Source organism: Macaca thibetana, chromosome 1 (assembly GCF_024542745.1).
Source record: "Macaca thibetana thibetana isolate TM-01 chromosome 1, ASM2454274v1, whole genome shotgun sequence".
In the NCBI taxonomy this organism is placed as follows: Eukaryota; Metazoa; Chordata; class Mammalia; order Primates; family Cercopithecidae; genus Macaca; species Macaca thibetana.
Window position 1 is genome coordinate 25,795,988 of NC_065578.1, and position 26,838 is coordinate 25,822,825.

Here is a 26,838-nt window from a genome sequence, read left to right on the forward strand (position 1 = left end):
ACCAGCCTGAACAACATGGTGAAACCCCGACACTACTAAAAATACAAAAATTAGCCAGGCGTGTTGGCGGGCACCTGTAATCCCAGCTACTCGGGAGGCTGAGGCAGAGAATTGCTTGAACCTGGGAAGCGGAGGTTGCAGTGAGCCAAGATTGCGCCACTGGACTCCAGCCTGGGCAACAGAGAGAGACTTTATCTCAAAAAAAAAAAAAAAAGTCCAAATGTATGCAAATAAAACCTGGCATAACAGTCTTGCCCAGGGCATCAGTCCTGCCCCTTCTAACACCAGGTTACAACTGCAAAAAGTAAGGCTGGGGTGCCACCTACTGGTTGAAAAATATATGAACTGCATCCAGCCAGTTGCAAGAAGAGCAAAGAAAAAACTTCAAGCCCTCTTAATTTTTGCCACACTCTCATAGGAACTGCCATATTATATATTAATATTTTTCTTTACACAACTTATATATTTTTTTGAGATGGAGTCTCGCTGTGTCGCCCAGGTTGGAATGTAATGGCACAATCTTGGCTCACTGCAACCTCTGCCTCCCGGGTTCAAGAATTCTTCTCCCTGAGCCTCCCTAGTAGCTGGGATTATAGGCATGCAACACCATGCCCAGCTAATTTTTGTGTTTTTAGTAGAGAGGGGTTTCACCATGTTGGCCAGGCTGGTCTCGAACTCCTGACCTCAGGTGATCCGCCCACATCAGCCTTCCAATGTGCTGGGCTTACAGGCATGAGTCAACGTGCCCAGCCTTGTATTTCATTTTTGAAGCAAACCTTTTTTTTTGAGACAAAGTCTCACTCTGTCACCAGGCTGGAGTGCAGTGGCACAATCTCAGTTCACTGTAACCTCTGACTCCTGGGTTCAAACAATTCTCCTGCCTCAGCCTCCCAAGTAGCTAGAACTACAGGCATGCACCACCATGCCCAGCTAATTTTTACATTTTTTTGGTAGAGACAGGGTTTCACCATGTTGGCCAGGATGGTCTTGATCTCTTGACCTTGTGATCTGCTGGCTTCGGCCTCCCAAGGTGCTGGGATTACAGGCATGAGACACCGTGCCCGGCCTTGAAGTAAACTTTTAACCACTACTGTAAATAGAAAACTAGTCAACACTTGTCAAAAATAGAATAAAGCCATAAAACAAACAAAATGAATATAAAACATTAATAAAGGTCTAGCCAGGAATTGTTGCCTGTGAAAGCTGAGTTTGAGGCTCTGTTAAAACTGAAAATATTGGGACACAGTGGCTCACACCTGTAGTCCCAGTTACTCAGGCGTCTCAGGTGGGAGGACTGCTTGAGCCTAGGAGTTTGAGTCCAGCCTGGGCCATATAGTGAGACCTCATTTTTTTTTTTTTTTTTTTTTTTTTTTTTTTTTTTGAGACAGAGTCTCGCTCTGTCACCCAGGCTGGAGTGCAGTGGCGCGATCTCGGCTCACTGCAAGCTCCGCCTCCCGGGTTCACGCCATTCTCCTGCCTCAGCCTCCCAAGCAGCTGGGATTACAGGCGCCTACCACACACCTGGCTAACTTTTTGTATTTTTAGTTGAGACGGGGTTTCACCGTGTTAACCAGGATGGTCTCGATCTCCTGACCTCGTGATCCGCCCGCCTCGGCCTCCCAAAGTGCTGGGATTACAGGCGTGAGCCACCGAGCCCAGCCGAGACCTCATCTTTTTAAATAACAAACAAACCTGAGAACCAAAAACTGAAGATTAATAGAAACACCTGACTAGAGACTGAATGTCAATCCTATGTGACTGAATGTGAATTATATGCTTTGGGGAAATACTGATTATTCCAAGGGAAGGTGACACTCCCTCATTCTTCCCCAAACCCCTGGGCCCGGAAGACTGAAGAAGAGTTTGGAAGTCACAAAAAGTAGAATATAAACTCTTGTATTGCAGCACATTCCGTCACAGCCTGAGTAGGACCAGTGCTCGACTTTCTGGTGGCAGGGCCCGGAGCTCACAGACACCACTGACAGTATGGTAGGTGTTCTGCTTGGCGCCATGTCTGGCTTTTTGGCCAGAAGTCCTTTGCAGAGCTCAATATCCCCTTGCCAGCCCACCAGCTCTCGCTGGGAGGACTTGCTCTTGGGTCTGCAGCCTGCTTCAGGAGCCTCCACTTTCCCCAGTGCTGGGTTATGCATCCTGCTCTCCAGGATCCACCTTGTTGCTATAGCTGCATGGCTTCCTGCTCCACTGACTGGTTCGAGGGTGCCAGGTACTTCTCCTGGATGCCCAGTGTGCTGAGGAGGGGTGCGTCAAGGCTGATAGCATAGGCAGAGGATGGGGAGCTGGTCTGGGCAGGATGTGACTTCCGCTGATGCCTACGCTCCAACCATGTTCATCCCTCTCTTCCTCATAAATTATAGGGACCAATCAAGTATGAGAAGCCTCCAAAAACATCCAGACTCAAATGCTCCTCCTCTATATGCCTCTTCCACACACTGCTGCGGATCAAAGGACTGAAGAGCGCTAACCTTCCAATGTTGTGTTATGGTACATGCTCTGGAGCCAGACCAAGTGGGTTCAAATCCTGATGATGTCTGGGTCTGGGGTCTGACGAGGAGATGGAGGTTAGCCATGGCTAGGTTGGCTATGTTAGGACACCACGGCGGTTCTACTACCAAATGGCTCCAAAGGAAGAAACTGAGATTCTACACCCAGCAAAACCAAGGTTTGAACTGTTCTTCCAAAACATCCCGGGAGAGGGACCTTAGGCCTGTCGCCTCACTTATAAAAGGGCTTGAAATGAGAATTAAATGACCCTGCAAATAAAATACTTAGCCCACCAAATGATGTTCAAGTTACAGACCTTTCCCTTTTTTTTTTTTTTTGTTGAGACGGAGTCTCGCTCTGTCACAAAGCTGGAGTGCAGTGGCACGATCTCGGCTCACTGCAACCTCCAACTCCTGGTTCAAGCAACTCTTCTGCTTCAGCCTCTAGAGTAGCTGGGACTACAGGCACCCGCCACCACACCCAGCTAATTTTTGTATTTTTAGTAGAGATGGGGTTTCACCATGTTGGCCAGGATGGTCTCGATCTCCTGACCTCGTGATCTGCCCACCTCTGCCTCCCTAAGTGCTGGGATTACAGGCGTGAGCCACCGTGCCTGGCCCTTACAGACCTTTCTTTACTGTCTCTATGAATCCATCAACCAAAATCCATCTCACCCCTAGTCAGATTGACTCTCAACTGGTGCCCCTTCCCAGTGACTTTTCCACAGCAGATACTGCCTTATTTCTGTGCAAGCTGGCCCTGAAGATCACTGAGGATCAGTGAAATCCACCTTGCTTATCTCTGACCTAATGCCCACATTCCTGAGTAGGGCATACAAAGCCTCACCTCCTACCTGCCTACCTGTCTGGCCCCACTGCTGCTCCCCTCTCTGAGTCCTTGCCCTGCTCACAAGTCATGTCATCCTACTATTTTTTTTGAGATGGAGTCTCACTCTGTCACCCAGGCTGAAGTACTGTGGCGCCATCTTGGCTCACTGCAACCTCCACCTCCTGGGTTCAAGCGATTCTCCTGCCTCAGCCTCCCAAGTAGCTGGAACTACAGGCGTGCACTACCACACCCAGCTAATTTTTGTATTTTTTAAACAGAAACATGGTTTCACCATTTGGCCAGGTGATCTGGACTCAGGTGATCTGCCCCCACTTGGCCTCCCAAGGTGCTGGGATTACAAGCGTGAGCCACCATGCCCAGCCCCTACTTTTTGTCAAAAATAAATTTCTATACTTAAAAAAAAAAAAAGAGATGGGGTCTCACTATGTTGCCCAGTCTGGTCTCAAACTCCTGGCCTTGAGCAATCCTCCCACCTTTTAACTCCCAACATGTTGGAATTACAGGCATGAAGCCATTACACTTGGCCCATGCCATCTTATTTGCAACCCTCAAAACCTGTCTCAACTTTGAACCTCTATGCCTTTGCATATACTGTTCTCTTTAACTTGAATTCCCTTTCCTTCTTCATTAGACTGGCTAACCCTCACCTTGAAATGATGCAACTCACGTGCCACGACTCCATAAAGCTTTCCTTACCCACCTACCCTTCAGCAGAGCTGACCGCTCCCTTCTTTGTATCAGTCCCTACTCTCTTATAGCGAGCTGCTGAATCTTTTTTTTTTTTTGAGACGGAGTCTTGCTCTGTCACCCAGGCTGGAGTGCAGTGGCACAGTCTCGGCTCACTGCAAGTTCCGCCTCCTGGGTTCATGCCATTCTCCTGCCTCAGCCTCCCAAGTAGCTGGGACTACAGGCACCCGCCATCACGCCCAGCTAATTTGTTGTATTTTTAGTTGAGACAGGGTTTCACCGTGTGAGCCAGGATGGTCTCGATCTCCTGACCTTATGATCCGCCCACCTCAGCCTCCCAAAGTGCTGGGATTACAGGCGTGAGCCACCGCACCCTGCTGAGAGCTGCTGAATCTTAAGTGGGTTAGGGTTGGGGCAGAATCTAAAATCAGCACAAATGTATATGGTTAAAAATACCCTTGAAAATTCCTCAAATTATTTGTTAAATGCAGCATACATGGTTTTGTGAATAGAACCCTTTATATATATGAATACATAAAGTAACATACGGATGCTCCATGACTTATGATGGGGTTACATCCTGATAAACCCATCCCAAATCAAAAATATCTTAAGTCGAAAATGCAGGCCGGGCGCAGTGGCTCAAGCCTGTAATCTCAGCACTTTGGGAGGCCGAGACGGGCGGATCATGAGGTCAGGAGATCGAGACCATCCTGGCTAATACGGTGAAACCCCATCTCTACTAAAAAATACAAAAAACTAGCCGGGCGAAGTGGCGGGTGCCTGTAGTCCCAGCTACTCGGGAGGCTGAGGCAGGAGAATGGCGTGAACCCGAGAGGAGGAGCTTGCAGTGAGCTGAGATCCGGCCACTGCACTCCAGCCTGGGTGACAGAGCAAGACTCCGTCTCAAAAAAAAAAAAAAAAAAAAAAAAAAGAAAATGCATTTAATACACATAACCTACCACACATCAGTTTAGTCTCACCTACCTTCAATATTCTTAGAACACTTACGTTAGCCTGCATTTGGGCAAAATTATCTAACACAAAGCCTGTTTTATAATAAAAATATCTCATGTAATTTACTGAATACTGTACTGAAAGTGAAAGAATGATTGATAGGTACCCAAAGTACAATTTCTACTGAATGCATACAGCTTTCACGCCATTGTAAAGTTGAACCATCTTAAGTTGGGAACCATGTGCATGGTATACAAAATATTACAACACTATTTAAATTGCTCCTCCCAGCCTAGGCTGCATGGTGAAACCCCATCTCTACTGGAAAAAAAAAAAAAAAAAAAAAAAAAAAGGCGAGGCGTGCTGGCTTACACCTGTGGCTCACCCAGCACTTTGGGAGGCCGAGGCCGAGGCGTCTCAAAGAGACAGAGTCTCGCTCTGTCGCCCAGGCTGGAGTGCAGTGGCATGATCTCGGCTCACTGCAAGTTTCATCTCCTGGGTTCACACCATTCTCCTGTCTCGGCCTCCCCAGCAGCTGGGACTACAGGTGCATGCTGCCACACCCGGCTAATTTTTTGTATTTTTAGTAGAGACGGGTTTCACCTTGTTAGCCAGGATGGTCTTGATCTCCTGACCTTGTGATCCACCCGCCTCAGCCTCCCAAAGTGCTCGGATTATAGGCGTGAGCCACCGCGCTTGGCCAAAAGTCCATCTTAAATTTAAAAAACAAAAAATTGCTCCTCCCCTCCCTTGCTGAGCACATGCAGTCCAATTGGCCTACATTAACTGCAGGTGTGACACAGCTCCTTAGTACCTTCACCAGAGACTGCACACTCTACTACCATTATTTGTAAGTCATTCATCCAACCCCCGCCCCATGAGCTTTGTTTCCCACATATCGCTTGACACAGATCAGTAAGTGTTGGCTGGAATTCTTTTCCTCTGTACCCTAAGACTCTGAGTCCCCCTTGTCTCCAGCATGCTGCGTAGATGCTGAATCTGTGACAGCATCAGTCTAGAGGGCCTGGACTTTCCTGTCCTGTTTCACGCATGGCCTCTGTGACCTGATGGACACCTCTTGGCTCCAGCCTCACTAGTCACTAACCAAGCTCCAAAGTCTGGCTACCTCTTGGATAGCTCTGGATGTCCCATGGACCCCTGAACACAGCACATCTGCCAGCTCTTGTCCCTTTTATCCATGTGAAAAACCTGCCCCCTCCTCCTTTTCCTGCCTCAGTGATTAGTAAAACCACCCATGCACTGTCTAAGCCAGAGATGTGGGAAGCTAAATTCTGCTCCAGCTCCATCTACCCATTCAGTCACTGACTCTTATAGTCTATCTCCTTAGTATTTTTCCATTCCACACCTTTCTATTCTCACTACAAATTTTTCATCCCTTCTCAACTAACAAGACTGTAAAACTCTTCTGCCCCCAATCACATCCCTTAAATGCATTTTCCACAATTGCAGGGGCTTTCCTGAAATGTACATGTCATCGTGTCATACCCTGTTCAACAGTACTGCTTGAATAGTGGCTCCCACTGCCCACTCAGGAACTGAAGTCCACATTCCTTAGTAGGGCACTCAGGCCCCTCCCTCGGCAGCCCTGCCTGCACCCCTGCAAAGTCCTTTCCTCTTCACATGCAACACACCAGGCAACTGGACCTCCTGCATCTCTCCCAAATGACCAATGCCCTCTCATTTCTGGACCTCTGTATTTGTTGCTCCTACTGCTCAATATCGTCCCTTGTCCTCAGTACAACCAACTCTGAAGCCAAGGGACCACCTTTGCACATGAGAGACAGTCATCAGGAAGCCCAATTGATCAATATGAATCAGTCATCCACAGGTGGGTGCAGTGGCTCACGTCTGTAATCCCAGCACTTTGGGAAGCTTAGGCGGGTGGATCACCTGAGGTCAGGAGTTCCAGATCAGCCTGGCCAACATGGTGAAACCCCGTCTCTACTAAAAATACAAAAATTAGCTGGGCACAGTGGCACATGCCTGTAATCCCAGCTACTCGGGAAGCTGAGGCAGAAGAATCGCTTGAACCTGGGAGGCAGAGGTTACAGTGAGCCAAGACTGCGACATTGTGCAATCCAGCGTGGGCAACAAGAGGGAAACTCCCTCTCAAAAAAAAAAAAAGGTCACCCAGAAGGACGATGACTGCACCTCCTGTGGCCATTCCTGAGCCCCATGTCTCACCCTCTCTGCTATGGCCAGGAAGCTGGCAAGGATACGAAGAGAAATGGAAGTCGGCTCCCATTGCGGCAGACATCATGGCCTCTAGGCTTCGCTGCTCTTGGGCTCCGAAACAGTATCCATTGGCTTTATCTACAGCCTGCAGGACTCGCTGGATGCTCTCCTTGTCCTGAGCAGGGAGGAGAGAAACAGTTTTGTGAGTGAAACAGAAGTGTGTAAAACTGCTTGCAATCTCTAAATACACCTTCCTCCATCTTGCCTCTGTATGTGTAGCTTTCTTGGCCTGGAGTAGTTCTACATGTCCCCAAAGGCTGGATAAATCCCATGTTTTCTGACCACCAACTCACTCAGATTAGAACAGATAAGCTCCCCTATGCACATCCATAGTCCCCTGGGTTTACATCTATTGTACATGTAATAAATGCCTATTAACTCACCTGCCTCCCCTACTAAACTAAGCACCTCTTAGGGCCAGATCATCTGTCGCAGTATTCCCAGTGCCTGGCACAGTACTTCTCTTAAGCAGATATCCAATAAATATGCATGTTTTAAATCTATAACTGGGCCAGGCGCAGTGGTTCACGCCTGTAAAGCCCAGCACTTTGGGAGGCTGAGGCAGGTGGATCACTTGAGGTCAGGAGTTTGAGACCAGCCTGGCCAACATGGTGAAACCCTGTCTCTACTAAAAATACAAAAATTAGCTGGGCATGATGACAGATGCCTGTAATCCCAGTTACTTGTGAGGGTGAGGCAGGAGAATCGGTTGAACCCAGGAGGCGGAGGTTGCAGTGAGCTAAGATCACACCACTGCACTCCATCCTGGGCGACAGAGTGAGATTTCTGTCACACACACAAAAAAAACTGTAACTGTTTCCTCATCCATATACAGTAATAAAAACAGTCTATATATCACATGGTGGGAAGGACAAACCAAAATTACATATGTCTAGTCCTTAGCAAAGTGCCCAGCACAGAAAGCCATAAATAAGAGGTAACTATTATGATTGATATTATAGAGTTCATCTCCTCATATAAGCGTGGCATTAGAAGTGAGGAGACAAGTTAGCTCAAGTTCACCCACTGCAGAAAGGAATCTAACATGTACCTGCATCTCCCAGGTTATCTCTGCAGGGTAAAGGTGAGAGGCACAGGGGTTGGGTACCACTTTGCAAAGTCAACAGACAGTTGCCCAGTTGAATGGGCTTAAGAGACTTGTCCCTGGTCCTGGTCAAGTTTCTTGCTGATGACTTTCTGGACTCACCCATTTTCACACTGAGGAGGGAACATGTGAAGAGAGGATCCAGCAAAATAGAATAGACAGGCAAAAGTTTGGTCCACTCTCTTTACTGGAATTCTGCCCCTACAGCAGGCCCTGGTCCTGAAACTAAGATTACTCAGTGATAGTCAACCCAGGGCAAAGACCATTGTTTAAGCCCTCAAAGCATCCTGTGCTTTTGGCTTGGTGAATCCCAGGCACTGTCAGAGTCCTGTCTTAGCCCCCAGTACCTGGATGTTCAGAGGGATAAAGGACACCAGGCTATAGTCTTCGATGAGCTGCACTAGCTTCTCATTGAGCTGGCGGTAGTGGCGGAAGAAAGGGTCAGAAGCCAGGTGGTCAAGCAGGTAGGAGAGGTCCAGAACCTCTGTGTAGTAGTCCAGGTTGAAGGCTAAAGAGAGAAAACTGTGTTCAGGAACAACCAGTATCAGGCTAAAGACCTGAGGACAAGGTTCATTTTTCTTTTTTTCCTTTGTGTATTTATGCACTCAAGTATTACTTGACACAGTAAAATGAAGTTACTAAGAAAAAAAGCTTTTGGTTTTACCCTGCTGGCTGTGCTATTTACTAGCTATATAGGCAGGTACCTATTTCATAGCACTGTTGTGAAGATTAAATGCTATAAACCCCAGTGTCTGGTACAGAGAAGTGCTTGATCAACAACTGCAAACAGGCTGGGGTCAGTGGCTCACGCCTGTAATCCCAGCACTTTGGGAGGCCGAGGTGGGTGATCACCTGAGGTCAGGAGTTCAAGACCAGCCAATATGGTGAAACTCCATCTCTACTAAAAATACAAAATTAGACGGACCTGGTGGCACATGCCTGTAATCCCAGCTACTCGGGAGGGTGATACAGGAGAATCACTTGAATCTGGGAGGCAGAGGATGCAGTGAGCCGAGATTGCACCATTGCACTCCAGCCTGGGCAACAGGAGCAAAACTGTCTCAAAAATAAATAAATAAATAAAGTTGCAAATAATGATATCAAACATGGACCAAGAACTGTGTATGGCTGTCCTCACCTCACAGAGCTCACAGTCAGGTCATACCCTCAGGACCTGGCATGTACACTGCAAAGACTCTGTAAATGGTTAAACTGAATAAATGCTACATTCTAGCAGGGTAGCCTCCTGGGTATATCACTTTCCTTTTCTGAGCCAGTTATTTCTTAATGTAAAATAAGGACTAGATGATGCTGAGGTCCCTGATTCGGTTTTATAAATCATTTCCCACTAAAAGAAGTAAGTTGCACCTCCCCCTAGTGGCCTGTTTCTGCCCAGAAAACTTAAGTATCTGGGCTCCTTGGCAGATCTATCCTAAAGTGAGCTGAGGACTCTACATCACTCTATGTCCAGACTAGAAGCTAGCTGGCTCCCTGGACAAGGTCCTGACACCTCCCTTTCCTCCCTACTGCTTATGTGCTGGTCATTTTATCTGTCTTCTCTAGGTTCCTTTGTGGCTAGAGATGCTATTTAGGGAACAATGTCCCCAGTTCAGGAGAGTGCTAATTTTTTTTTTTTTTTTTTTTGAGACGGAGTCTCGCTCTGTCGCCCAGGCTGGAGTGCAGTGGCGCGATCTCAGCTCACTGCAAGCTCCGCCTCCCGGGTTCACACCATTCTCCTGCCTCAGCCTCCTGAGTAGCTGGGACTACAGGCGCCTGCCACCAGGTCTAGCTAATTTTTTTTTTTTTTTTTTTGAGACAGAGTCTCGCACCGCAGCCCAGGCTAGAGTGCAGTGGCGCAATCTTGGCTCACTGCAAGCTCCGCCTCCCGGGTTCACGCCATTCTCCTATCTCAGCCTCCCGAGTAGCTGGGACTACAGGCGCCCGCCACCATGTCCGGCTAATTTTTTGTATTTTTAGTAGAGACGGGGTTTCACCGTGTTAGCCAGGATGGTCTCGATCTCCTGACCTCGTGATCCTCCCGCCTTGGCCTCTCAAAGCCTCCGTTAGCCAAAGTGCTGGGGTTTCACATGTTAGCCAGGATGTCTCACCTGACCTCGTGATCTGCCCTGGCCTCCCAAAGTGCTGGGATTTTTTTTTTTCTTTCTTTTTTTTTTTTTTTTTTTTGAGATGGAGTTTCACTCTTGTTGCCCAGGCTAGAGTATAATGGTGTGATCTTGGCTCACCACAACCTCCGCCTCCCAGGTTCAAGCGATTCTCCTGCCTCAGCTTCCCGAGTAGCTGGGATTACAGGCATGCGCCACCATGCCTGGCTACTTTTTTGTATTTTTAGTAGAGATGGGGTTTCTCCATGTTGGTCAAGCTGGTCTCAAACTCCTGACCTCTGGTGATCTGCCACCTTGGCCTCCCAAAGTGCTGGGATTACAGACGTGAGCCACCACGCCCGGTCGAGAGTACTAATTTGTCAAGAAAAAAAAACTGGCCACTGGGACTCTAGCCAACTCCCCTCATACCAGCCCGCTTCAATCTTCCCTATTTTGTCCCTGGCCTCCCACCCCTTCTCTGTCTCTCTGCCACGTGAGAATATAGCCTCCTTCTGTGAGGACAGAAGGAGGCTGTCTAGGAGCCAGGAAGCAGGCTCTCACCACACACCAGATCTGCTTGTATCTTGATCTTGGACTTACCAGCCTCCAGAACTGTGAGAAATAAATATTTATTGGCTAAGCCATCTGGTCTATGGTATTTTTGTGATGGCAGCACAAACTGACTAAGACAAGGCCTTTATCCCTACTGGTGCCTCTGCATAGAACAGTCCTCCCTTGGCTGGCTCCTTCTCACCATTCACGTCTCAGCTCAGATGCCACTGCCTCAGAGCAGAAGTGAGAAACTGAGGTCTAGAGAGATGAACTGACTTACCCAGATCACACGGTGATTCAGTGGCAGAGCCAGAATTTAAACTCATGCCTGTTTTACTCCACTCACCTCACTCCCAAATATTCACTGTCGTATCACTTTAATTCCTTTGTAATACCTAACACCATCTGTAGCTCTCTCGTCTCCAAAATCTACACAACGGTATCTAGCACAGAGTGGCACAAAATAAATTGGCAGGAGTCAGAACCTGCCTGTGGCTACTATCAGCAGACCACACAAGTCACCAGAGGCAGCTACCTTCAGCTGAGATGTCTACTTCATTCTAGCCCAGCTACTGCCCTGCTCTTCACCTGGAACAGAAGCTCTTACCCAGCTTCCCATAATGCTCAATGAGGTCCATCTTGGAAAGGAGGTTGATGTGGGGCAGCTCCACGTGCAGCATGGTGGCCAGGGAGGTACACAGTACTGAAATGAACTTGGCAGGGTCTGTGCAGTAGTGAGAATCCACCAGGTGGACGGCAGTCAGCTGGGAGGGAAGAGACAGGGTCAGAGTGGCCTGGAGAAACAGGAATCAGCATTCTCTCATGATAATGAGGGCTTGAGGACAGAGGGGAAGCTTTCCCCATTAGTCTCCTTCTGCCTCTGTTTCTTTCTAATAACTACCCTCGTTTCCTTCTCCCAGGAAATAGGAGGCTTTTTTTTTTCCTTACAAGATGTCTTGCACTGAGCCTCCCAGTGGGCAAGGGGTTTAAATCCTATGGCATCTGACTCCACTCTTTCATTTACTTTTGCCCACCAATTTACAACAATCTCCATGCCACTTTCTACATTAACCCCTTCCATACTTCTGAAATCGCCAAGTTGGCTACTAACACCCATTTTACACGTGAGTAAACTGAGGTTCAGACTGATGAACTGACTTATCAACACCACACAGCGAGTCAGTAGCAGAGCCAGATTTTGAACTCATGCCTGTTTTACTCCAAAGCAACTCAGCCCCTACCTCCCTGTGTGACATGGGGGTGTGGCGTCTGTCCTCCCTGTCTCAGTTACTCCATCCGCAAAATGGTCCTCCCCGCCCTGAGACTCACCCTGAGGTCCCACTGCGCCATTTGGGAGAAGATGCTGCGCAGGGCGCCGTGATGCGTGCAGAGCTCCACCTGTCCTGGGCAGTCGAAGAGGAAGTAGTGGCCGCGGAGGGGGTCCAGCTTGGCACGCAACCAGTCCAGGTTGGCTTCCAGGTACTCCATGCAGTAGAGCAGTCCGCCGTTGGGACCCAGGCGCAGCGCGTCCATCACGTCGCCCAGCCCCACCAGTTCGCCTACGTCCACGGCACACTCGTACGGCAGCCCCTCGTTGGCCGGGTCCAGGTTCACCACGGCCACGCGCCGGCCCAGCGCGCGCAGGAACTCACTCATGCCCAGACAGTACGTGGTCTTCCCTGAGCCCGGAGGGCCGATCACCGCCTGCCCGAAGGCCGTGGTCGGAGCGGCCCCCGCCATGGGCGGCCCACGGCTCGGAGCAGGTCAGCTCAGAGGGAAAACGGGGCGAGCAGCCGCGCCGGAGACGAGACTGAGGGCGAGGGACCCAGGACGTATACCTCGTTGGCGGCCACCGTCACTCGCCTCAGGCGGAACAGCGAGGACAGCGTCGCCAACGGGCCGGTACTAACTAGACTAACTTGACTTCCGGACAGCGTCGGAAGCCGCGGGCCAAGGAGAGGAAGTCCCGCCCTCAGGGCGGGGACGTAGCTCGACGCCGAGGGGAGGGCAGCGCAGCCGCGTTTTTCTCGCGGGGAATGGGTCGAATGTGGGGTCTTTGCGGGAAAATCTCTCTCGGAATTTCCCTGACCTTCCTTCAGACTCGAATTAGAAAAGAAAGGGAGCTCCAGTAGTAAACGTCTTTATTCTTCCGTGACGTCGCACACCCAAGCCACTTCCCGCGGACTCTCTGCTGCAGTCCCACCTAGTGAGGCGGTGAAGGGCCCGCCCAAGGCCGGCTCTTCCAAGCTCACAAATCCTCTCCTCGTCCAGGTCCCTTTCCCCCCCTTTCTGGCCTTCGTCGGGACACCTTCAGAGTCCCCAAGGAAGGCTGTGCTGATAGCCTCACTCAATCCAGCTTTTCAAGATTCTGCAGGAGGCAAAGGGCAAGCCCAGAGACTAGGGTTAGAGACCAAAGACAATCGGTCGTTACCCCTGATATCCAAGGGGAGGGGACGGGAGGGGGCTTTTTGTAAAAATGCCCGAGGTAGAGAACCGGCAGGCAGGCAGGCTCAGAGCAAAGCACCCTGAACCAGCCACGAAGACTGCTGCTCCCAGACTCCTTTCTGCTTCAGTGGTAGATGAGGCCGGGGCAGAGGGTTCTCATCATGTAGCTATGAGATTCTGACCAATGAAGCCCCCAACCTGGTCAATCAGGCAATGAGGGGCTGTCTGAAGCACAACTGGAACCCCTCACAAAGGCCATGTCTGTCCGAAACTTCATGCTGGTGGGTGGCTGGCGGCGGAGCAGTGACTCCGTCTGGTCCTGGGGTAGAGGCTCATCATAGATGGTGGAGATGAGCCCCAGGCCATTTCTACGGGGCCTCTTCAGTTGCCCAAATGGCTGCAGCTTCTCTCCATGGTACCTGGATAAAAACGGGCTCTCAGTGAGAAGGGTGCTCTCAAATTCCAGTTAAAGGGGTTGGGAGGGCCGGGCGCGGTGGCTCAAGCCTGTAATCCCAGCACTTTGGGAGGCCGAGACGGGTGGATCACGAGGTCAGGAGATCGAGACCATCCTGGCTAACACAGTGAAACCCCGTCTCTACTAAAAAATACAAAAAAACTAGCCGGGCGAGGTGGCGGGCGCCTGTAGTCTCAGCTACTCGGGAGGCTGAGGCAGGAGAATGGCCTGAACCCGGGAGGCGGAGCTTGCAGTGAGCTGAGATCCGGCCACTGCACTCCAGCAAGGGGGACAGAGTGAGACTCCGTCTCAAAAAAAAAAAAAAAAAAAAAAAAAAAAAAAAAAGGGGTTGGGAGAGGACGGGGAAGTAGCTACTACGTCTGGTTTGTCCAAAGACAGAGGCTTTAAATATGGGTCTTTGCTCTCCAGCCCTCTTATCTATCCATTGACAGTGCCAGTAAGAAGGGACCTCAGATAAAATTTTCATTCTGTCACTACAGACTTCCTAATAGTAACCATCAAGTCCAAACTCCTCCAACAAAGGGTATGAATGATCTTGTTAAGCCTTAGGGCTCAGTCTTTAAAATTAAAAAAAAAAAAAAGCTTTATTTATTTATTTTTGAGACGGGGTCTCACTGTCACCCAGGCTGGATTGTAATGGCGTGATCTCAGCTCACTGCAACCTCCACCTCCTGGGTTCAAGTGATTCTTCTGCCCCCAGAGTAGCTGGGACTACAGGCACATGCCACTATGCCCAGCTAATTTTTTTTTTTTTTTTTTTTTTTTGAGACGGAGTCTCGCTCTGTCGCCCAGGCTGGAGTGCAGTAGCCGGATCTCAACTCACTGCAAGCTCCGCTTCCCGGGTTTACACCATTCTCCTGCCTCAGCCTCCAGAGTAGCTGGGACTACAGGCGCCCGCCACCTCGCCCGGCTAGTTTTTTGTATTTTTTTTAGTAGAGACGGGGTTTCACCGTGTTAGCCAGGATGGTCTCGATCTCCTGACCTCGTGATCTGCCCGTCTTGGCCTCCCAAAGTGCTGGGGATTACAGGCTTGAGCCACCGCACCTGGCCTTTTTGTTTTGTTTTGTTTGAGACAGAGTCTTCCTCTGTTGCCCAGGCTAGAGTGCAGTGGTGTGATCTCGGCTCACTGCAACCTCCACCTCCTGGGTTCAAGCGACTCTCCTGCCTCAGCCTCCCGAGTAGCTGGGATTACAGGTGCCCACTACCGTGCCCAGCTACTTTTTTGTATTTTTAGTAGAGACAGGATTTCACCATCTTGACCAGGCTGGTCTCAAACTCCTGACCTCGTGATCCACCCGCCTCAGCATCCCAAAGTGCTGGGATTACAGGCGTGAGCCACCACGCCCGGCTAATTTTTGCATTTTTAGTAGAGACGGGGTTTCACCATGTTGGCCAGGCTGCTCTCCAACTCCTGACCTCAAATGATCCGCCCACCTCAGCCTCCCCAAAGTGTTGTGATTACAGGTGTGAGCCACCACGCCCGGGCTTTTTTTTTTTTTTTTTAATAGAGACAGTCTCACATGTTGCCCAGGCTGGTTTCAAACTGGGCTCAAGGAATCCTACTACTTCAGCCTCCCAAAGTGTTAGGATTACAGGCTTGAGCCACCGCACCTGGCCCAGATTCACTTTTTCCTCTTAACTCTGTTTTGAAGTTCATCCTGCAAGAGTACTCAGCACCCATGCCAAAACCAGTGGGAAGAGGGAAACCAGGGCATAGCTGAAAGGCTTGGGCCCCCAGGGAAATCCCTCAGCCACACTTACCCCAATCCACGCTTGCATCTGGGGTGTTGGCCATCACCATCCAGGGCCTCAGGCACCCCTGAACACCTGCTGCCCAGGCCCTGGCCCTCAGCCCAGCCCTGCCGCTCCATCACCTTCCGCCCAATGCCCTGCAAAGTGAAGGGATAAGATTCAAGAAATCGGGCTCCTGCTGGGAGCAGGCGGAATGGGGATGGAAGAAGGAAAAGAGAGGGGTCCATGGTATGGGCACAGTGCTCACCTTGGTGTGGCGCTCAAAGGTGCCCACCTGGCGTTCGATCACAGAGCCATCTTCCTGCCCATCTCGGAGTCTCTGTTCCAGACGCATTTGGACAGAGTCTCGGGCATCCTTGTCTCCACCATCTGAGGAACCAGAGCTGAGTTTATGGAAGCGTCCCTCTCAAAGAAGGGGGAAGAATCAGGTTTCTAGGACCCCCTCATAAGATTGACTTATTCATTTTAATGGTGTTCTGTATCTCTCTCATTAGACTGGGAGCTCCCCAAGAGTAGGAACCATGGTTCTCCCCAATCATACAGATGAGAAGATTGTGGTACAGAAAAGTAACAGAGTCAACAAATGACAGAGAGAGGATTAGAACCCAGGTCTTCTCCCCTTCCCCACTTGGCTATTTCCCCCACCCAGGTCCTTTTCTCTTCTAAAATCTAAACCTTACTAGAGCCTGAGTTCCTGACCAGCCACCTACCAGGGCCTGACCATCAGACCCAGAGCCCCTGAGGGCTATCTGTCCCTCGTCCTCCTCCAAGAAAGGAAGGCTCTGTCCAAAACTAGCACTTAATGTACACAACCAAAGATGTTTTAAGAGGAACCCTCTCAGTGGGTTACCCCAAGGGAATGGTTCCCTGTCTCAGCCTTTGCTAGCTCTGGCAAAGTGTCACTGCAAGGCCAGGACACCTGTTTCACCTCCCAGTATTGATATTCCTTGCCCAGTACCTCTGTCATAGTACACGCTCATGTCCACATCCCAGTCATCGGCTGTCTGTTCATCAAAATCTGCAGGGATAGAAAAGCATCCAACAGAGTGCAATAAGGACTCTCAGTTCTATTAAGAGGTAAACCTAGAGTTGTTTGGCTTTTTTGTTTTGTTTTGTTTTTTTGAGACGGAGTCTCGTTCTGTCGCCAGGCTGGACTGCAGTGGCGTGATCTTGGCTCACTGCAATCTCTGCCTCCCGGGTTCAAGCAATTCTCCTGCCTCAGCCTCCCAAGAAGCTGGGACTACAGGTGCGTGCTACCACACCCAGCTAATTTTTTTATTTTTTGTAGAGACAGGGTTTCACCATGTTGGCCAGGATGGTCTCGATCTTTTGACCTCGTGATCTGCCCACCTCAGCCTCTCAAAGTGCTGGGATTACAGGCATGAGCCACCGTGCCCGGTGGGGCATTTGTTTATTTTAGAGAAGGTCTCACTCTGTCCCCCAGGCTGGAGTAAAGTAGTGGGTTCATAGCTCACTGCAACCTTGAACTCCTGGGCTCAAGTGGTCCTCCTGCCTCAGTCTCTCGAGTAGTTCGGACTATAGGCATGAGCCACTGCACCCAGTTTGTTTGTATTTTAAGATCCTTCCTCTGGGAGGGTTAGTCAGAATTTGCAGGGGGCGGGGGGACATTTTCTCTCCATCTCACTGATCCCCACTCTTAAAAAGGATGATTGGTCTCTCATATACAATAAAGGTCAGCCTGTTCCCTAGCCTTTTGTTTGGGCTCACCACTAGGGAATCTACTGTGCAGAACAGGGAACCCCAAGAGAATGCAGCAGGGGTCACCCCTGCCTTTGCCTGGGTACCAGCATTACCTCCTTCTTCCTCCTGCCAGAACTGGGCATCGGTATAAAACACCAGGCCAGAGCCACCCTTCTCCCACTTGAGCTCAATCTCCTCCTCAAAGAGCTGTTCAGTGGTCCGCTCCTGCCTGGTCACGTCCTCATGCAGCGCTTCATGCCGTTCCCATTCCTCACCCCGGTCATTGTCCTAAAAGGCAGGGAGAAGTGATCTGCCTAAGCTTCCTGGCCTCATGCCCAGAGGGAGGGAAGCGCAGGGCACAGGAGGCATGTGTGGCAAGCCTCAGCCCCATTCCTTCCAATTTCTCCAAGAAGCAGCACATATTTGCCCCCCCACCAACACATGTCTCTAGCCCCTGATAATTCTCAACATAGTTTGCTCCTGTCCCCACAAGCCTCACTCAGCTCTGTGCTTTTGGCCATGTCTTTCCCTGCCTGAAATACCCACTTTCCTCTCCCACACCCTTCTCTTCTCCACTTGGTTAAATCCTCCTCGTCCCTCAAGTCCTACAGCCTACATGAAGCCCCCCGAACTTAGGCCCACAGCTCTCCCACCAGTCTCTGAACTCTCAATGCTAATCAGTACACACTGGTTAGGCCTTTTTATGTGACATCACAAAGAAAGAATGGACAAGAACGCTTATTGTCTCTGGTGTGTCAGGCCCTTCCCATAGCTTAGCTCCTTTAATCATCACAACAACCCTGTGAGATAAGTACCATTATTCCCATTCTACAGATGACAAAACCTAGGTTCGGGGGAGTAAAAAGTTATTTGTTCAAAAGAGTACACTGAGGGAGCAGCAGAGCCAGTAATGCAAACCCAGGTGGCCACATCCAGTTGCAGTATCTCCAGATGCTGGTTCTTTCTTTTCAGGGAGATTTTAGGCTCTTTGAGGGCAGGAAATGAGTCTTAGATTGCCTTCGGAATCCTACACTAGCCCTTAGCTTGACTGGATTTGTGGAATGACAGAATGATTCCTGGCTTGAAATCCTGCAGGCCTTCAAGTGCTAAAGAAAAGTCAGGATGGGGCCAGATGCAGTGGCTCACGCCTGTAATCCCAGCACTTTGGGAGGCCAAGGTGGGAGGATCCCTTGAGCTCAGGGGTTCAAGACCAGTTTAGGCAATAAGACAAAACCCTATCTCTACAAAAAATACAAAAATTAGCCAAGTGTGGTGATGTGTGAGTGTAGTCCTAGCTACTGGGGAAGTTGAGGTGAGAGGATGGCTTGAGCCCAGGGAGTTGGAGGCTGCAGAGAGCCGAGATTACACCACTGCACTCCAGCCAGGGCAACAGAACCACAGCCTGCATCACAAAAAAAAAAAAAAAAAAAAAAAAAAAAAAGGAAGGAAGGGGAGAGAAGAGCGGAGGGAGGGGAAGTCAGAATGGTACCACACTAAGGATGTGGTCCGGATATCTTAGCAATTTTGGCTGGGAGCTTTTTTGTTTGTTTGTTTGTTTGTTTGAGACGGAGTCTCGCTCTGTCGCCCAGGCTGGAGTGCAGTGGCCAGATCTCAGCTCACTGCAAGCTCCGCCTCCCGGGTTTACACCATTCTCCTGCCTCAGCCTCCCGAGTAGCTGGGACTACAGGCACCCGTCACCTCGCCCGGCTAGTTTTTTGTATTTTTTAGTAGAGACGGGGTTTCACCATGTTAGCCAGGATGGTCTCGATCTCCTAACCTCGTGATCCGCCCGTCTCGGCCTCCCAAAGTGCTGGGATTACAGGCGTGAGCCACCACACCCAGCTGGCCGGAAGCTTTGAAACATGGGTGAATTACTTTTTACCCAGGGTACACATTTTTTAAAAAGTTTTCCCAACAAATCACACCTTACTGATTTTTTTTTTTTTTTTTTTTTTTTTTCTGAGACGGAGTCTTGCTCTGTCACCCAGGCTGGGGTGCAGTGGCCGGATCTCAGCTCACTGCAAGCTCCGCCTCCCGGGTTTACGCCATTCTCCTGCCTCAGCCTCCTGAGTAGCTGGGACTACAGGCGCCCGCCACCTCACCCGGCTAGTTTTTTGTATTTTTTAGTAGAGGCGGGGTTTCACCGTGTTAGCCAGGATGGTCTCGATCCTGACCTCGTGATCCGCCCGTTTCGGCCTCCCAAAGTGCTGGGATTACAGGCTTGAGCCACCACGCCCGGCCCACCTTCCTGATTTTATGGATGTGCAACCAAGTCTGGGGAAAGGAACCAAAGAAATGTCTATGTCACTAATGAAGTGAAAGGGGAGGCTACTGTTCAATCTGCTGCCTCGAGGTCCGAAAATAGAGACGACTGTTCAGCTACATCATGACAGCACGCAGAGGTTAAGGAAGAAGCAAGAACTGGGCTCACATCCTAGCTTGACCTCTATTTCCTGAGATGATCTTAGACAAGTCACTGCACATGTCTTGGTCAGCACATTTTCATCGCTGAAAATGAATTCGCCTTATCTGGTCTTTCACATGGCAATTTTTTTTTTTCTCAGCTCACTGCAACCCCCACCTCCCGGGTTCAAATGATTCCATGCCCAGCTGGAAATAATTTTTAAAAGAGAAAAAATGGGCCGGGCGCGGTGGCTCAAGCCTGTAATCCCAGCACTTTGGGAGGCTGAGACGGGTGGATCACGAGGTCAGGAGATCGAGACCATCCTGGCTAACACGGTGAAACCCCGTCTCTACTAAAAATACAAAAAACTAGCCGGGCAAGGTGGCGGGTGCCTGTAGTCCCAGCTACTCAGGAGACTGAGGCAGGAGAATGGCGTGAACCCGGGAGGCGGAGCTTGCAGTGAGCTGAGATCCGGCCACTGCACTCCAGCCTGGGCGACAGAGCGAGACTCCGTCTCAAAAAAAAAAAAGAGAAAAAATGGGCCTGGCGCAGTGGGTCATGCCTGTAATCCCAGCACTTAGGGAGGCCAAGGCAGGCGGGTCACGAGGTCAGGAGATCGAGACTGTCCTGGTTAACATGGTGAAACCCCGTCTCTACTAAAAATACAAAAACAAAAACTAGCCGGGCTTGGTGGCACAAGCCTGTAGTCCCAGCTTACTCGGGAGGCTGAGGCAGGAGAATCACTTAAACCCCAGAAGGTGGAGGTTGCAGTGAGCCGAGATCGCACCACTTCACTCCAGCCCGGGTGACACAGCGAGACTCAGTCTCAAAACAAAGAAAAAATGAATAAAAAGGAACCATCCTGGCTGGGCGCGGTGGCTCACACCTATAATCCCAGCACTTTGGGAGGCTGAGGAAGGCAGATCACGAGGTCAGGAGATCAAGACCATCCTGGCTGACAGGGTGAAACCCCGTCTCTACTAAAAATACAAAAAATTAGCCAGGCGTGGTGGCGGGCACCTGTCGTCCCAGCTACTCGGGAGGCTGAGGCAGGAGAACGGCGTGAACCCAGGAGGCGGAGCTTGCAGTGAGCTGAGATTGCACCACTGCACTCCAGCCTGGACAACAGAGTGAGGTTCCGTCTCAAAAAAAAAAAAAAAAAAAAAAAAAAGGAACCACCCTTATATATCCCTTCCAAGGGAATGAAAAATAAGACCCACTTACAAATATTCTGGTAAAAGCTCTGGACCATCTCCCTAGAGAAATACAGAAACACACATGCAAATGTAGTTTTACATTCCTTCTCAGACTCCTTGGAACCCTCCTGAGGACCCCAGGTTAAGAACCCTTGTAACAGGCCAGGCGCAGTGGCTCACGCCTGTAATCCCAGCACTTTGGGAGGCCGAGGTGGGTGGATCACAAGGTCAGGAGATTGAGACCATCCTGGCTAACATGGTGAAACTCCGTCTCTACTAAAAATATTTAAAAAATTGGCCGGGCGTGGTGGCTCAAGCCTGTAATCCCAGCACTTTGGGAGGCCGAGACGGGCGGATCACGAGGTCAGGAGATCGAGACCATCCTGGCTAACACGGTGAAACCCCGTCTCTACTAAAAAATACAAAAAACTAGCCGGGCGAGGTGGCGGGTGCCTGTAGTCCCGGCTACTCGGGAGGCTGAGGCAGGAGAATGGCGTAAAAACCCGGGAGGCAGAGCTTGCAGTGAGCTGAGATCCGGCCACTGCACTCCAGCCTGGGCGACACAGTGAGACTCCGTCTCAAAAAAAAAAAAAAAAAAAAAAAAAATTAGCCGGCCGTGGTGGTGGATGCCTGTAGTCCCAGCTACTAGGGAGGCTGAGGCAGGAGAATGGCTTGAACCCAGGAGGCGGAGCTTGCCGTGAGCAGAGACTGCACCACGACCGCACCCTTGTAACGGACAATTGAAAAGTGGTATTATTAATGCCTTTGGCCTCTTTCAGCTGCCAGCAGAACAGGGTAGCACACTGTACTCACGTCATCTGAGTGAGACTCTTCTTCCTCTTCCTTCCTTGCTTCTTCCTCAGGCTCTCCACAGGGGCTGGCTGGTATATCTGCCAGGCAGGTTCCCTGGGGTATTTCCTCACCCTCTGCTGTATACACAAGCTCTTCCTGCTCCACAGTCTCTGCGTCCTCATACTCAAAAGGCACATTGCCGTAGCGCCGGGAGGAACCTGTCTTGGGGAACTGGAGCTGCAGCTGGGTGATGATCCGAGGGGGTAGGCGGCAGGCCCGGATCAACTCCAAAAAGACCCGCAGGGGAGTCCCCACATTCCCATTGGGCATCAGCACCGGTGGGTTCAGCTCTGGCAGCTGCTTCAGGTCAGCCAGGGTGAAGGCTTCATTCTCAGCCTTCCGACTCTGCATTTCCTTCCGGGTCTTAAAGGAAAAGGAGCCCAAACCTTGGGAAGGAGGGAGAATAGATCTTGAAACTCAGAAGCCTCCAGCAACACTTGAGCCAGAAATTGGCCAATGTTTAAATCTATTAGCCTTTCCCTAGTAAACAGACTTAGACAAAATAAAAATAAATAAATCCAGGCTGACACAGTGGCTCACGCTTGTGATCCCAGCACTTTGGGAGGCTGAGGCAGGAGGATTGCTTGAACTCAGGAGTTCAAGACCAGCCTGGGCAACATGGTGAAACCCTTATCTCTACAAAAAATAAAAAAGTTAGCTGGGAGTGGTGGTGCACCCTGTGATCCCAGCTCCTTGGGAGGCTCAGGCAGGAGGACTGCTTGAGCCTGGGAAGTGAGGCTGTAGTGAGCCGAGACTGCACCACTGCACTCCATCTCGGGTGACAGAGTACCCTGTCTCAAAAATAAATAAATAATAAAATAAATCCATTAGCCTAATGCTGTTCCTCCCTCTCAAACTTCTCCAGGCCTTTTCATCTCTCCCCAAGCAGAACTATAGAACTACCTAGTAGTTTCATGTCATTTCTCATCACCTTGGCTAGGCATACAAGTTTCTTCCAGCTCTCGCTCCTGAAGCCTTTTTTTTGTTTGTTTCTTTTTTTTTTTTTTTTGAGACAGATTCTCACTCTGTCACCCAGACTGGAGTATGCAGTTGTGCAATCTCAGCTCATGGCAACCTCCACCTCCCGGGTTCAAGTGATTCTCGTGTTTCAGCCTCCCGAGTAGCTGGGATTACAGGCATGTGCCACCATGCCTGGCTGATTTTTGTATTTCTAGTACAGACAGGTTTATGCCATGTTGTCCAGGCTGGTCCTGGCCTCAAGCAATCCACCCATCTGATGACCTTTTGATTCTCAACTGTCACCAACTCCCACCTCCTGCATGTCTTCATACCATGTGCTTCAGCCACACCAAACAATTTTTCTCCTAATTTCTTTTTTTCCTCCTTCTTCTTTTTTTTTTTTTTTTTTTTTTTTTTGAGATGGGGTCTCGTTCTGTCACTCAGGCTGGAGTACAGTGGCACAATCTTGACTCACTGCAACCTCCACTTCCTGGGCTCAAACGATCCCCCCACCTCAACCTCTCAAGTAGTTGGGACTACAGGCATGCGCCACCACAACTGGTTAATTTGTATTTTTGGTAGAGATGGAGTTTCACCATGTTGCCCAGGCTGGTATTGAACTCCTGAGCTCAAGAGATCCGCCTACACACCTCCCAAAGTGCTGGGATTACAGGCACCAGCCACTGCAACCCGGCCCACAATGAACAATTTAGCATGCCCTGAAAGTTTCACGGACTTTCAAATCTTTGCAAATGCCATTTACCTTGAAACCCAGAAACACCATTCTCTCCTATTAACTCCTATTTATTTTTCAAGACCCAGATGGAAAGTCACATTTCATGATAAGTCTAGGAAGTCAGTTTCTCCCTTCTCTGTCATCTCACAGCACTTAGTGATAAACAGTACAGGCTCTGGAACAGACGCCTAGGTTTGTTGTAGCCCTGACACTAACTAACTCTGTAACCTCAGGCAAGTCACATAACTTCGCTTCCCTCAGTTTCTTCACCTATAAAATGGGAGAAACAATAGCTCCTATCTCATAGGACTGTTGTGAGGGGTAAGAAAACAAAAGGCTTAGAACAGTGCCTACTAAATACACAGAGTGCTCAGCGAATGCTAACAATTAGAATGACATCTCTGTGGCAATTACCTTTTTCCAAATCTCTTCCTTTGTGGATTCTGAGCACACACTATGTGCAACTGTTCTCTGCATACCCAGCTAGTCACACTAGGTCTAGCAATAGAAGCATCTGTTGAATGTGTGAACTGGAGGGCTCTGACACTGTCCTGTTTCCCCATCAGACTGATTTCCCATAAAAGTGGGAGCTGTCCAGAGAAAAGATTGTCTCAGACTGGATTTCCTTTTTTCCTTCTGTGTTAGTGCAAAATCAACCCCTTGGATAGAGAAAGGGTCTCAGAAGAGACCTAACAAAATGAAAGCTCTTCCGAATAAGCCTCTCCGGTTTATTTTTCTCCATGCATTGAACTAACTCCCTGCAAGTTGAGCCTGAAGCTGTCTAGAATATGACCTAAACTCCTAGAGTCCTAACCAGATGCCTGACTTATCCTCACCACTCTTCTGCCAAGGTGCCTCTGTTCCAGGCCCGTAGGCCCAGTCTACTAACTTTCTCACTCTTACCTGATGCCTCCGTAGGTAGCCGAAGTCTGCGGATGAGACAGCGACCCGGTAGCCAAGTCCCGTGAGAATCCAGCCACCGGCGGCCCGAGTACATGCGAAGAAGCCTCTGAGCTTGAACCAACCCCCTTACCGAGATGACGCAGCAGCAGGTGCGGGTCTGGATCGGAGCAGAGTCTCGAGTGGAGAGAGGCCGGACATCGGTGGCCGAAGTCTGAGCGAGAAGCTGGCCCCCAGCGGCTGGGCCCGTAGGAGTTAGGGCAGAGTTAGGAGCGGCCTGCGGAGGGGCCCGCTCAGGCCGATGCCGGTAGTGGAAACAGAGGAAGCCACCGCCGCGCTCTTCTCGGAACTGGCTAAAGTAGCTCCGTAAATGGGCCGAGCGCAACACGGAGGGGATACCGCTCACTACCAGGTAAACTGTCGCTTCCTCCTCCGCCTCGCCGGGCACCGCCATGTTGGATTGTCACATGATCTGCTGGAACCAAGTCTCAAGTCTCGCGAAAACACCGCGAGCAACGCTCCAGCGTCTGCGTTGCGAGATGTGAAAATTCTAACTAGTCCGTTGGTGTTGGGGTTGTGGAATCTGGAGCCGGAAGATCCGAAGTCTTCTGTGTTCCTTTCCCACAGAGGGAAGCTGGCGATGATGGAAAAACTCACCTGGAAAATGGGGTCATAGAGTTCTTTCATAAAGCTCTAATGAGTACCAAATAAGAAGCCTGCGGGAGGGGTCATTTTTGAGGTATTTTGTTGTGAATCTTGCACACCTAATCTCAGCCTTCCTCAGTTCTGAACCTTTAGTCGTTCTTCCATTTATTTTTCCAAAATGTGTTGATGAACTCCCACAAATCGGTAAGAAAAAGATAACCCAGTAGAAAAATGTGCCACAGATATTTCACAAAAGAGGAAACACGCAGGTCCAATTTACAATGAAAGTGCTATGAGTTGCTAGAGGCTTACGTTAAAGAAAAGATGCGCAACTCAGTAATAACGGAAATGCAGCGAGACCCACTTTGCATCCACCACGTTGGCAAACTTTAAAACCTTCGAATCGATGGCAACATGGTGGAACTGGAGCTCTCATACACTGTTGTTGGAAATGTAAGTTGATACAACCACTTTGGAAAACAGTTGACTTTATCTAGTAAAAGCGAAGTTGCTACACAGCATTTGACTCAACACTTGTAGGTAATATTTTATTTATTTTTGAGTTGGGGTCTCTGTCGCCCAGGCTGGGACGACAGATGTGCTGGGACCACAGATGCACCCCACTATGCCTGGCTTTTTTTTTTTTTTTTTCTGAGATGGAGTCTCGCTCTCTCACCCAGGCTGGAGTGCAGTGGTGCGATTTCAGCTCACTGCAAGCTCCGCCTCCCAGGTTCATGCCATTCTCCTGCTTCAGCCTCCCGAGTAGCTGGGACTATAGGTGCCCGCCACCACGACCGGCTAATTTTTTGTATTTTTAGTAGAGACGGGGTTTCACTGTGTTAGCCAGGATGGTCTCGATCTCCTGACCTCGTGATCCGCCTACCTCAGCCTCCCAAAGTGCTGGGATTACAGGCGTGAGCCACCGCGCCCGGCCGAATTTTTAAAACTATTTGTAGAGACGGGGTCTCACTACGTTGCCCAGGCTGGTATTGAACTCCAGTGCTCAAGCGATCACTGGCCTCAGCTTTCCAAAGTGTTAGGATTACAGGGGTGAGCCACGGTGCCCCGCTTTTTGTTTTTGTTTTGTTTTGTTTTGTTTTGTTTAAGATGGAGTCTCACTCTGTCATCCAGGCTGGAGTGCAATGGTGCGATCACGGCTTACTGCAACCTCCGCCTCCTGGGTTCAAGCAATTCTCCTGACTCAGCCTCCCAAGTAGCTGGGACTACAGGTGCGTGCATCACCACGCCTGGCTAATTTTTGTATTTTTAGTAGAGACGGGGTTTCACCATATTGGTCAGGCTGGTCTCAAACCCCTGACTTAACATGATCCACCCGCCTTGGCCTCCCAAAGTACTGGGGTTACAGATGTGAGCCACCTGTGAGCCACCGCACCCGACCCTCTTTGTCCGTTTTTTTAATTGGGTTATTCGATTACTATTGATTCATTGATTCATAATTCAGACAAAGTCTAACATTATACTGGGCGATAGGAGGAACCTATACATTGAGAGACCTCAAACAAAAACAAAAAATAAAGGGCTGAGCGCAGGGGCTTACGCCTATAATCCCAGCACTTTGTCAAACCAGCGTAGGAGGATACCTTGAGCCTAGGAGTTTGAGACCAGCCTGGCCAAGTTGGCAAGACCCTTGTCTAAACAGAAAAGAAATTACTGCACATGTTTATCGGAAGACTTATTGATAATGTTGACTTTTACCCAAGCCCTGTGATCCTGGAACACTAAAGCTTAAGAAATGCCTCCC

General features: G+C 49.8%; 3 protein-coding genes across 3 annotated transcripts in view; 1 reads left to right on the forward strand and 2 right to left on the reverse strand.

Moving 5' to 3' along the window:
• NUDC (nuclear distribution C, dynein complex regulator) overlaps positions 1 to 26,838 on the forward strand; it is a 149,587-nt gene that overhangs the window by 77,845 nt on the left and 44,904 nt on the right. The window lies entirely within an intron of this gene.
• Positions 1,881 to 13,032, reverse strand: GPN2 (GPN-loop GTPase 2). The gene is made up of 5 exons (XM_050795827.1): positions 12,340 to 13,032; positions 11,618 to 11,774; positions 8,704 to 8,864; positions 7,236 to 7,366; positions 1,881 to 2,249 (listed from the first exon to the last, which is right to left on the reverse strand). Exons 1-5 carry the CDS (start codon positions 12,748 to 12,750, stop codon positions 2,177 to 2,179), a joined length of 933 nt encoding a protein of 310 aa, XP_050651784.1. The 5' UTR covers positions 12,751 to 13,032; the 3' UTR covers positions 1,881 to 2,176.
• Positions 13,135 to 24,921, reverse strand: GPATCH3 (G-patch domain containing 3). The gene is made up of 7 exons (XM_050795305.1): positions 24,435 to 24,921; positions 21,797 to 22,221; positions 17,497 to 17,671; positions 16,641 to 16,700; positions 15,930 to 16,051; positions 15,692 to 15,819; positions 13,135 to 13,874 (listed from the first exon to the last, which is right to left on the reverse strand). The coding sequence occupies exons 1-7, from the start codon at positions 24,883 to 24,885 to the stop codon at positions 13,658 to 13,660; spliced, it is 1,578 nt and encodes a 525-aa protein (XP_050651262.1). The 5' UTR covers positions 24,886 to 24,921; the 3' UTR covers positions 13,135 to 13,657.

Excerpts from the sequence above, each read along its gene's own strand:
- GPN2 (XM_050795827.1), bottom strand. The coding sequence starts at position 12,750 with ATGGCGGGGGCCGCTCCGACCACGGCCTTCGGGCAGGCGGTGATCGGC. Across the intron at positions 11,775-12,339 it reads TGGCGCAGTGGGACCTCAGG|CTGACTGCCGTCCACCTGGT; the intron begins GTGAGTCTCAGG and ends CTTCCCTCCCAG. Across the intron at positions 2,250-7,235 it reads GCCGACTTCCATTTCTCTTC|CACACTGGGCATCCAGGAGA; the intron begins GTATCCTTGCCA and ends ACCCCTCCTCAG.
- GPATCH3 (XM_050795305.1), bottom strand. The coding sequence starts at position 24,885 with ATGGCGGTGCCCGGCGAGGCGGAGGAGGAAGCGACAGTTTACCTGGTA. Across the intron at positions 17,672-21,796 it reads AAGAGTCTCACTCAGATGAC|GACAATGACCGGGGTGAGGA; the intron begins GTGAGTACAGTG and ends CCTGCCTTTTAG. Across the intron at positions 16,701-17,496 it reads CTGGCAGGAGGAAGAAGGAG|ATTTTGATGAACAGACAGCC; the intron begins GTAATGCTGGTA and ends CTATCCCTGCAG.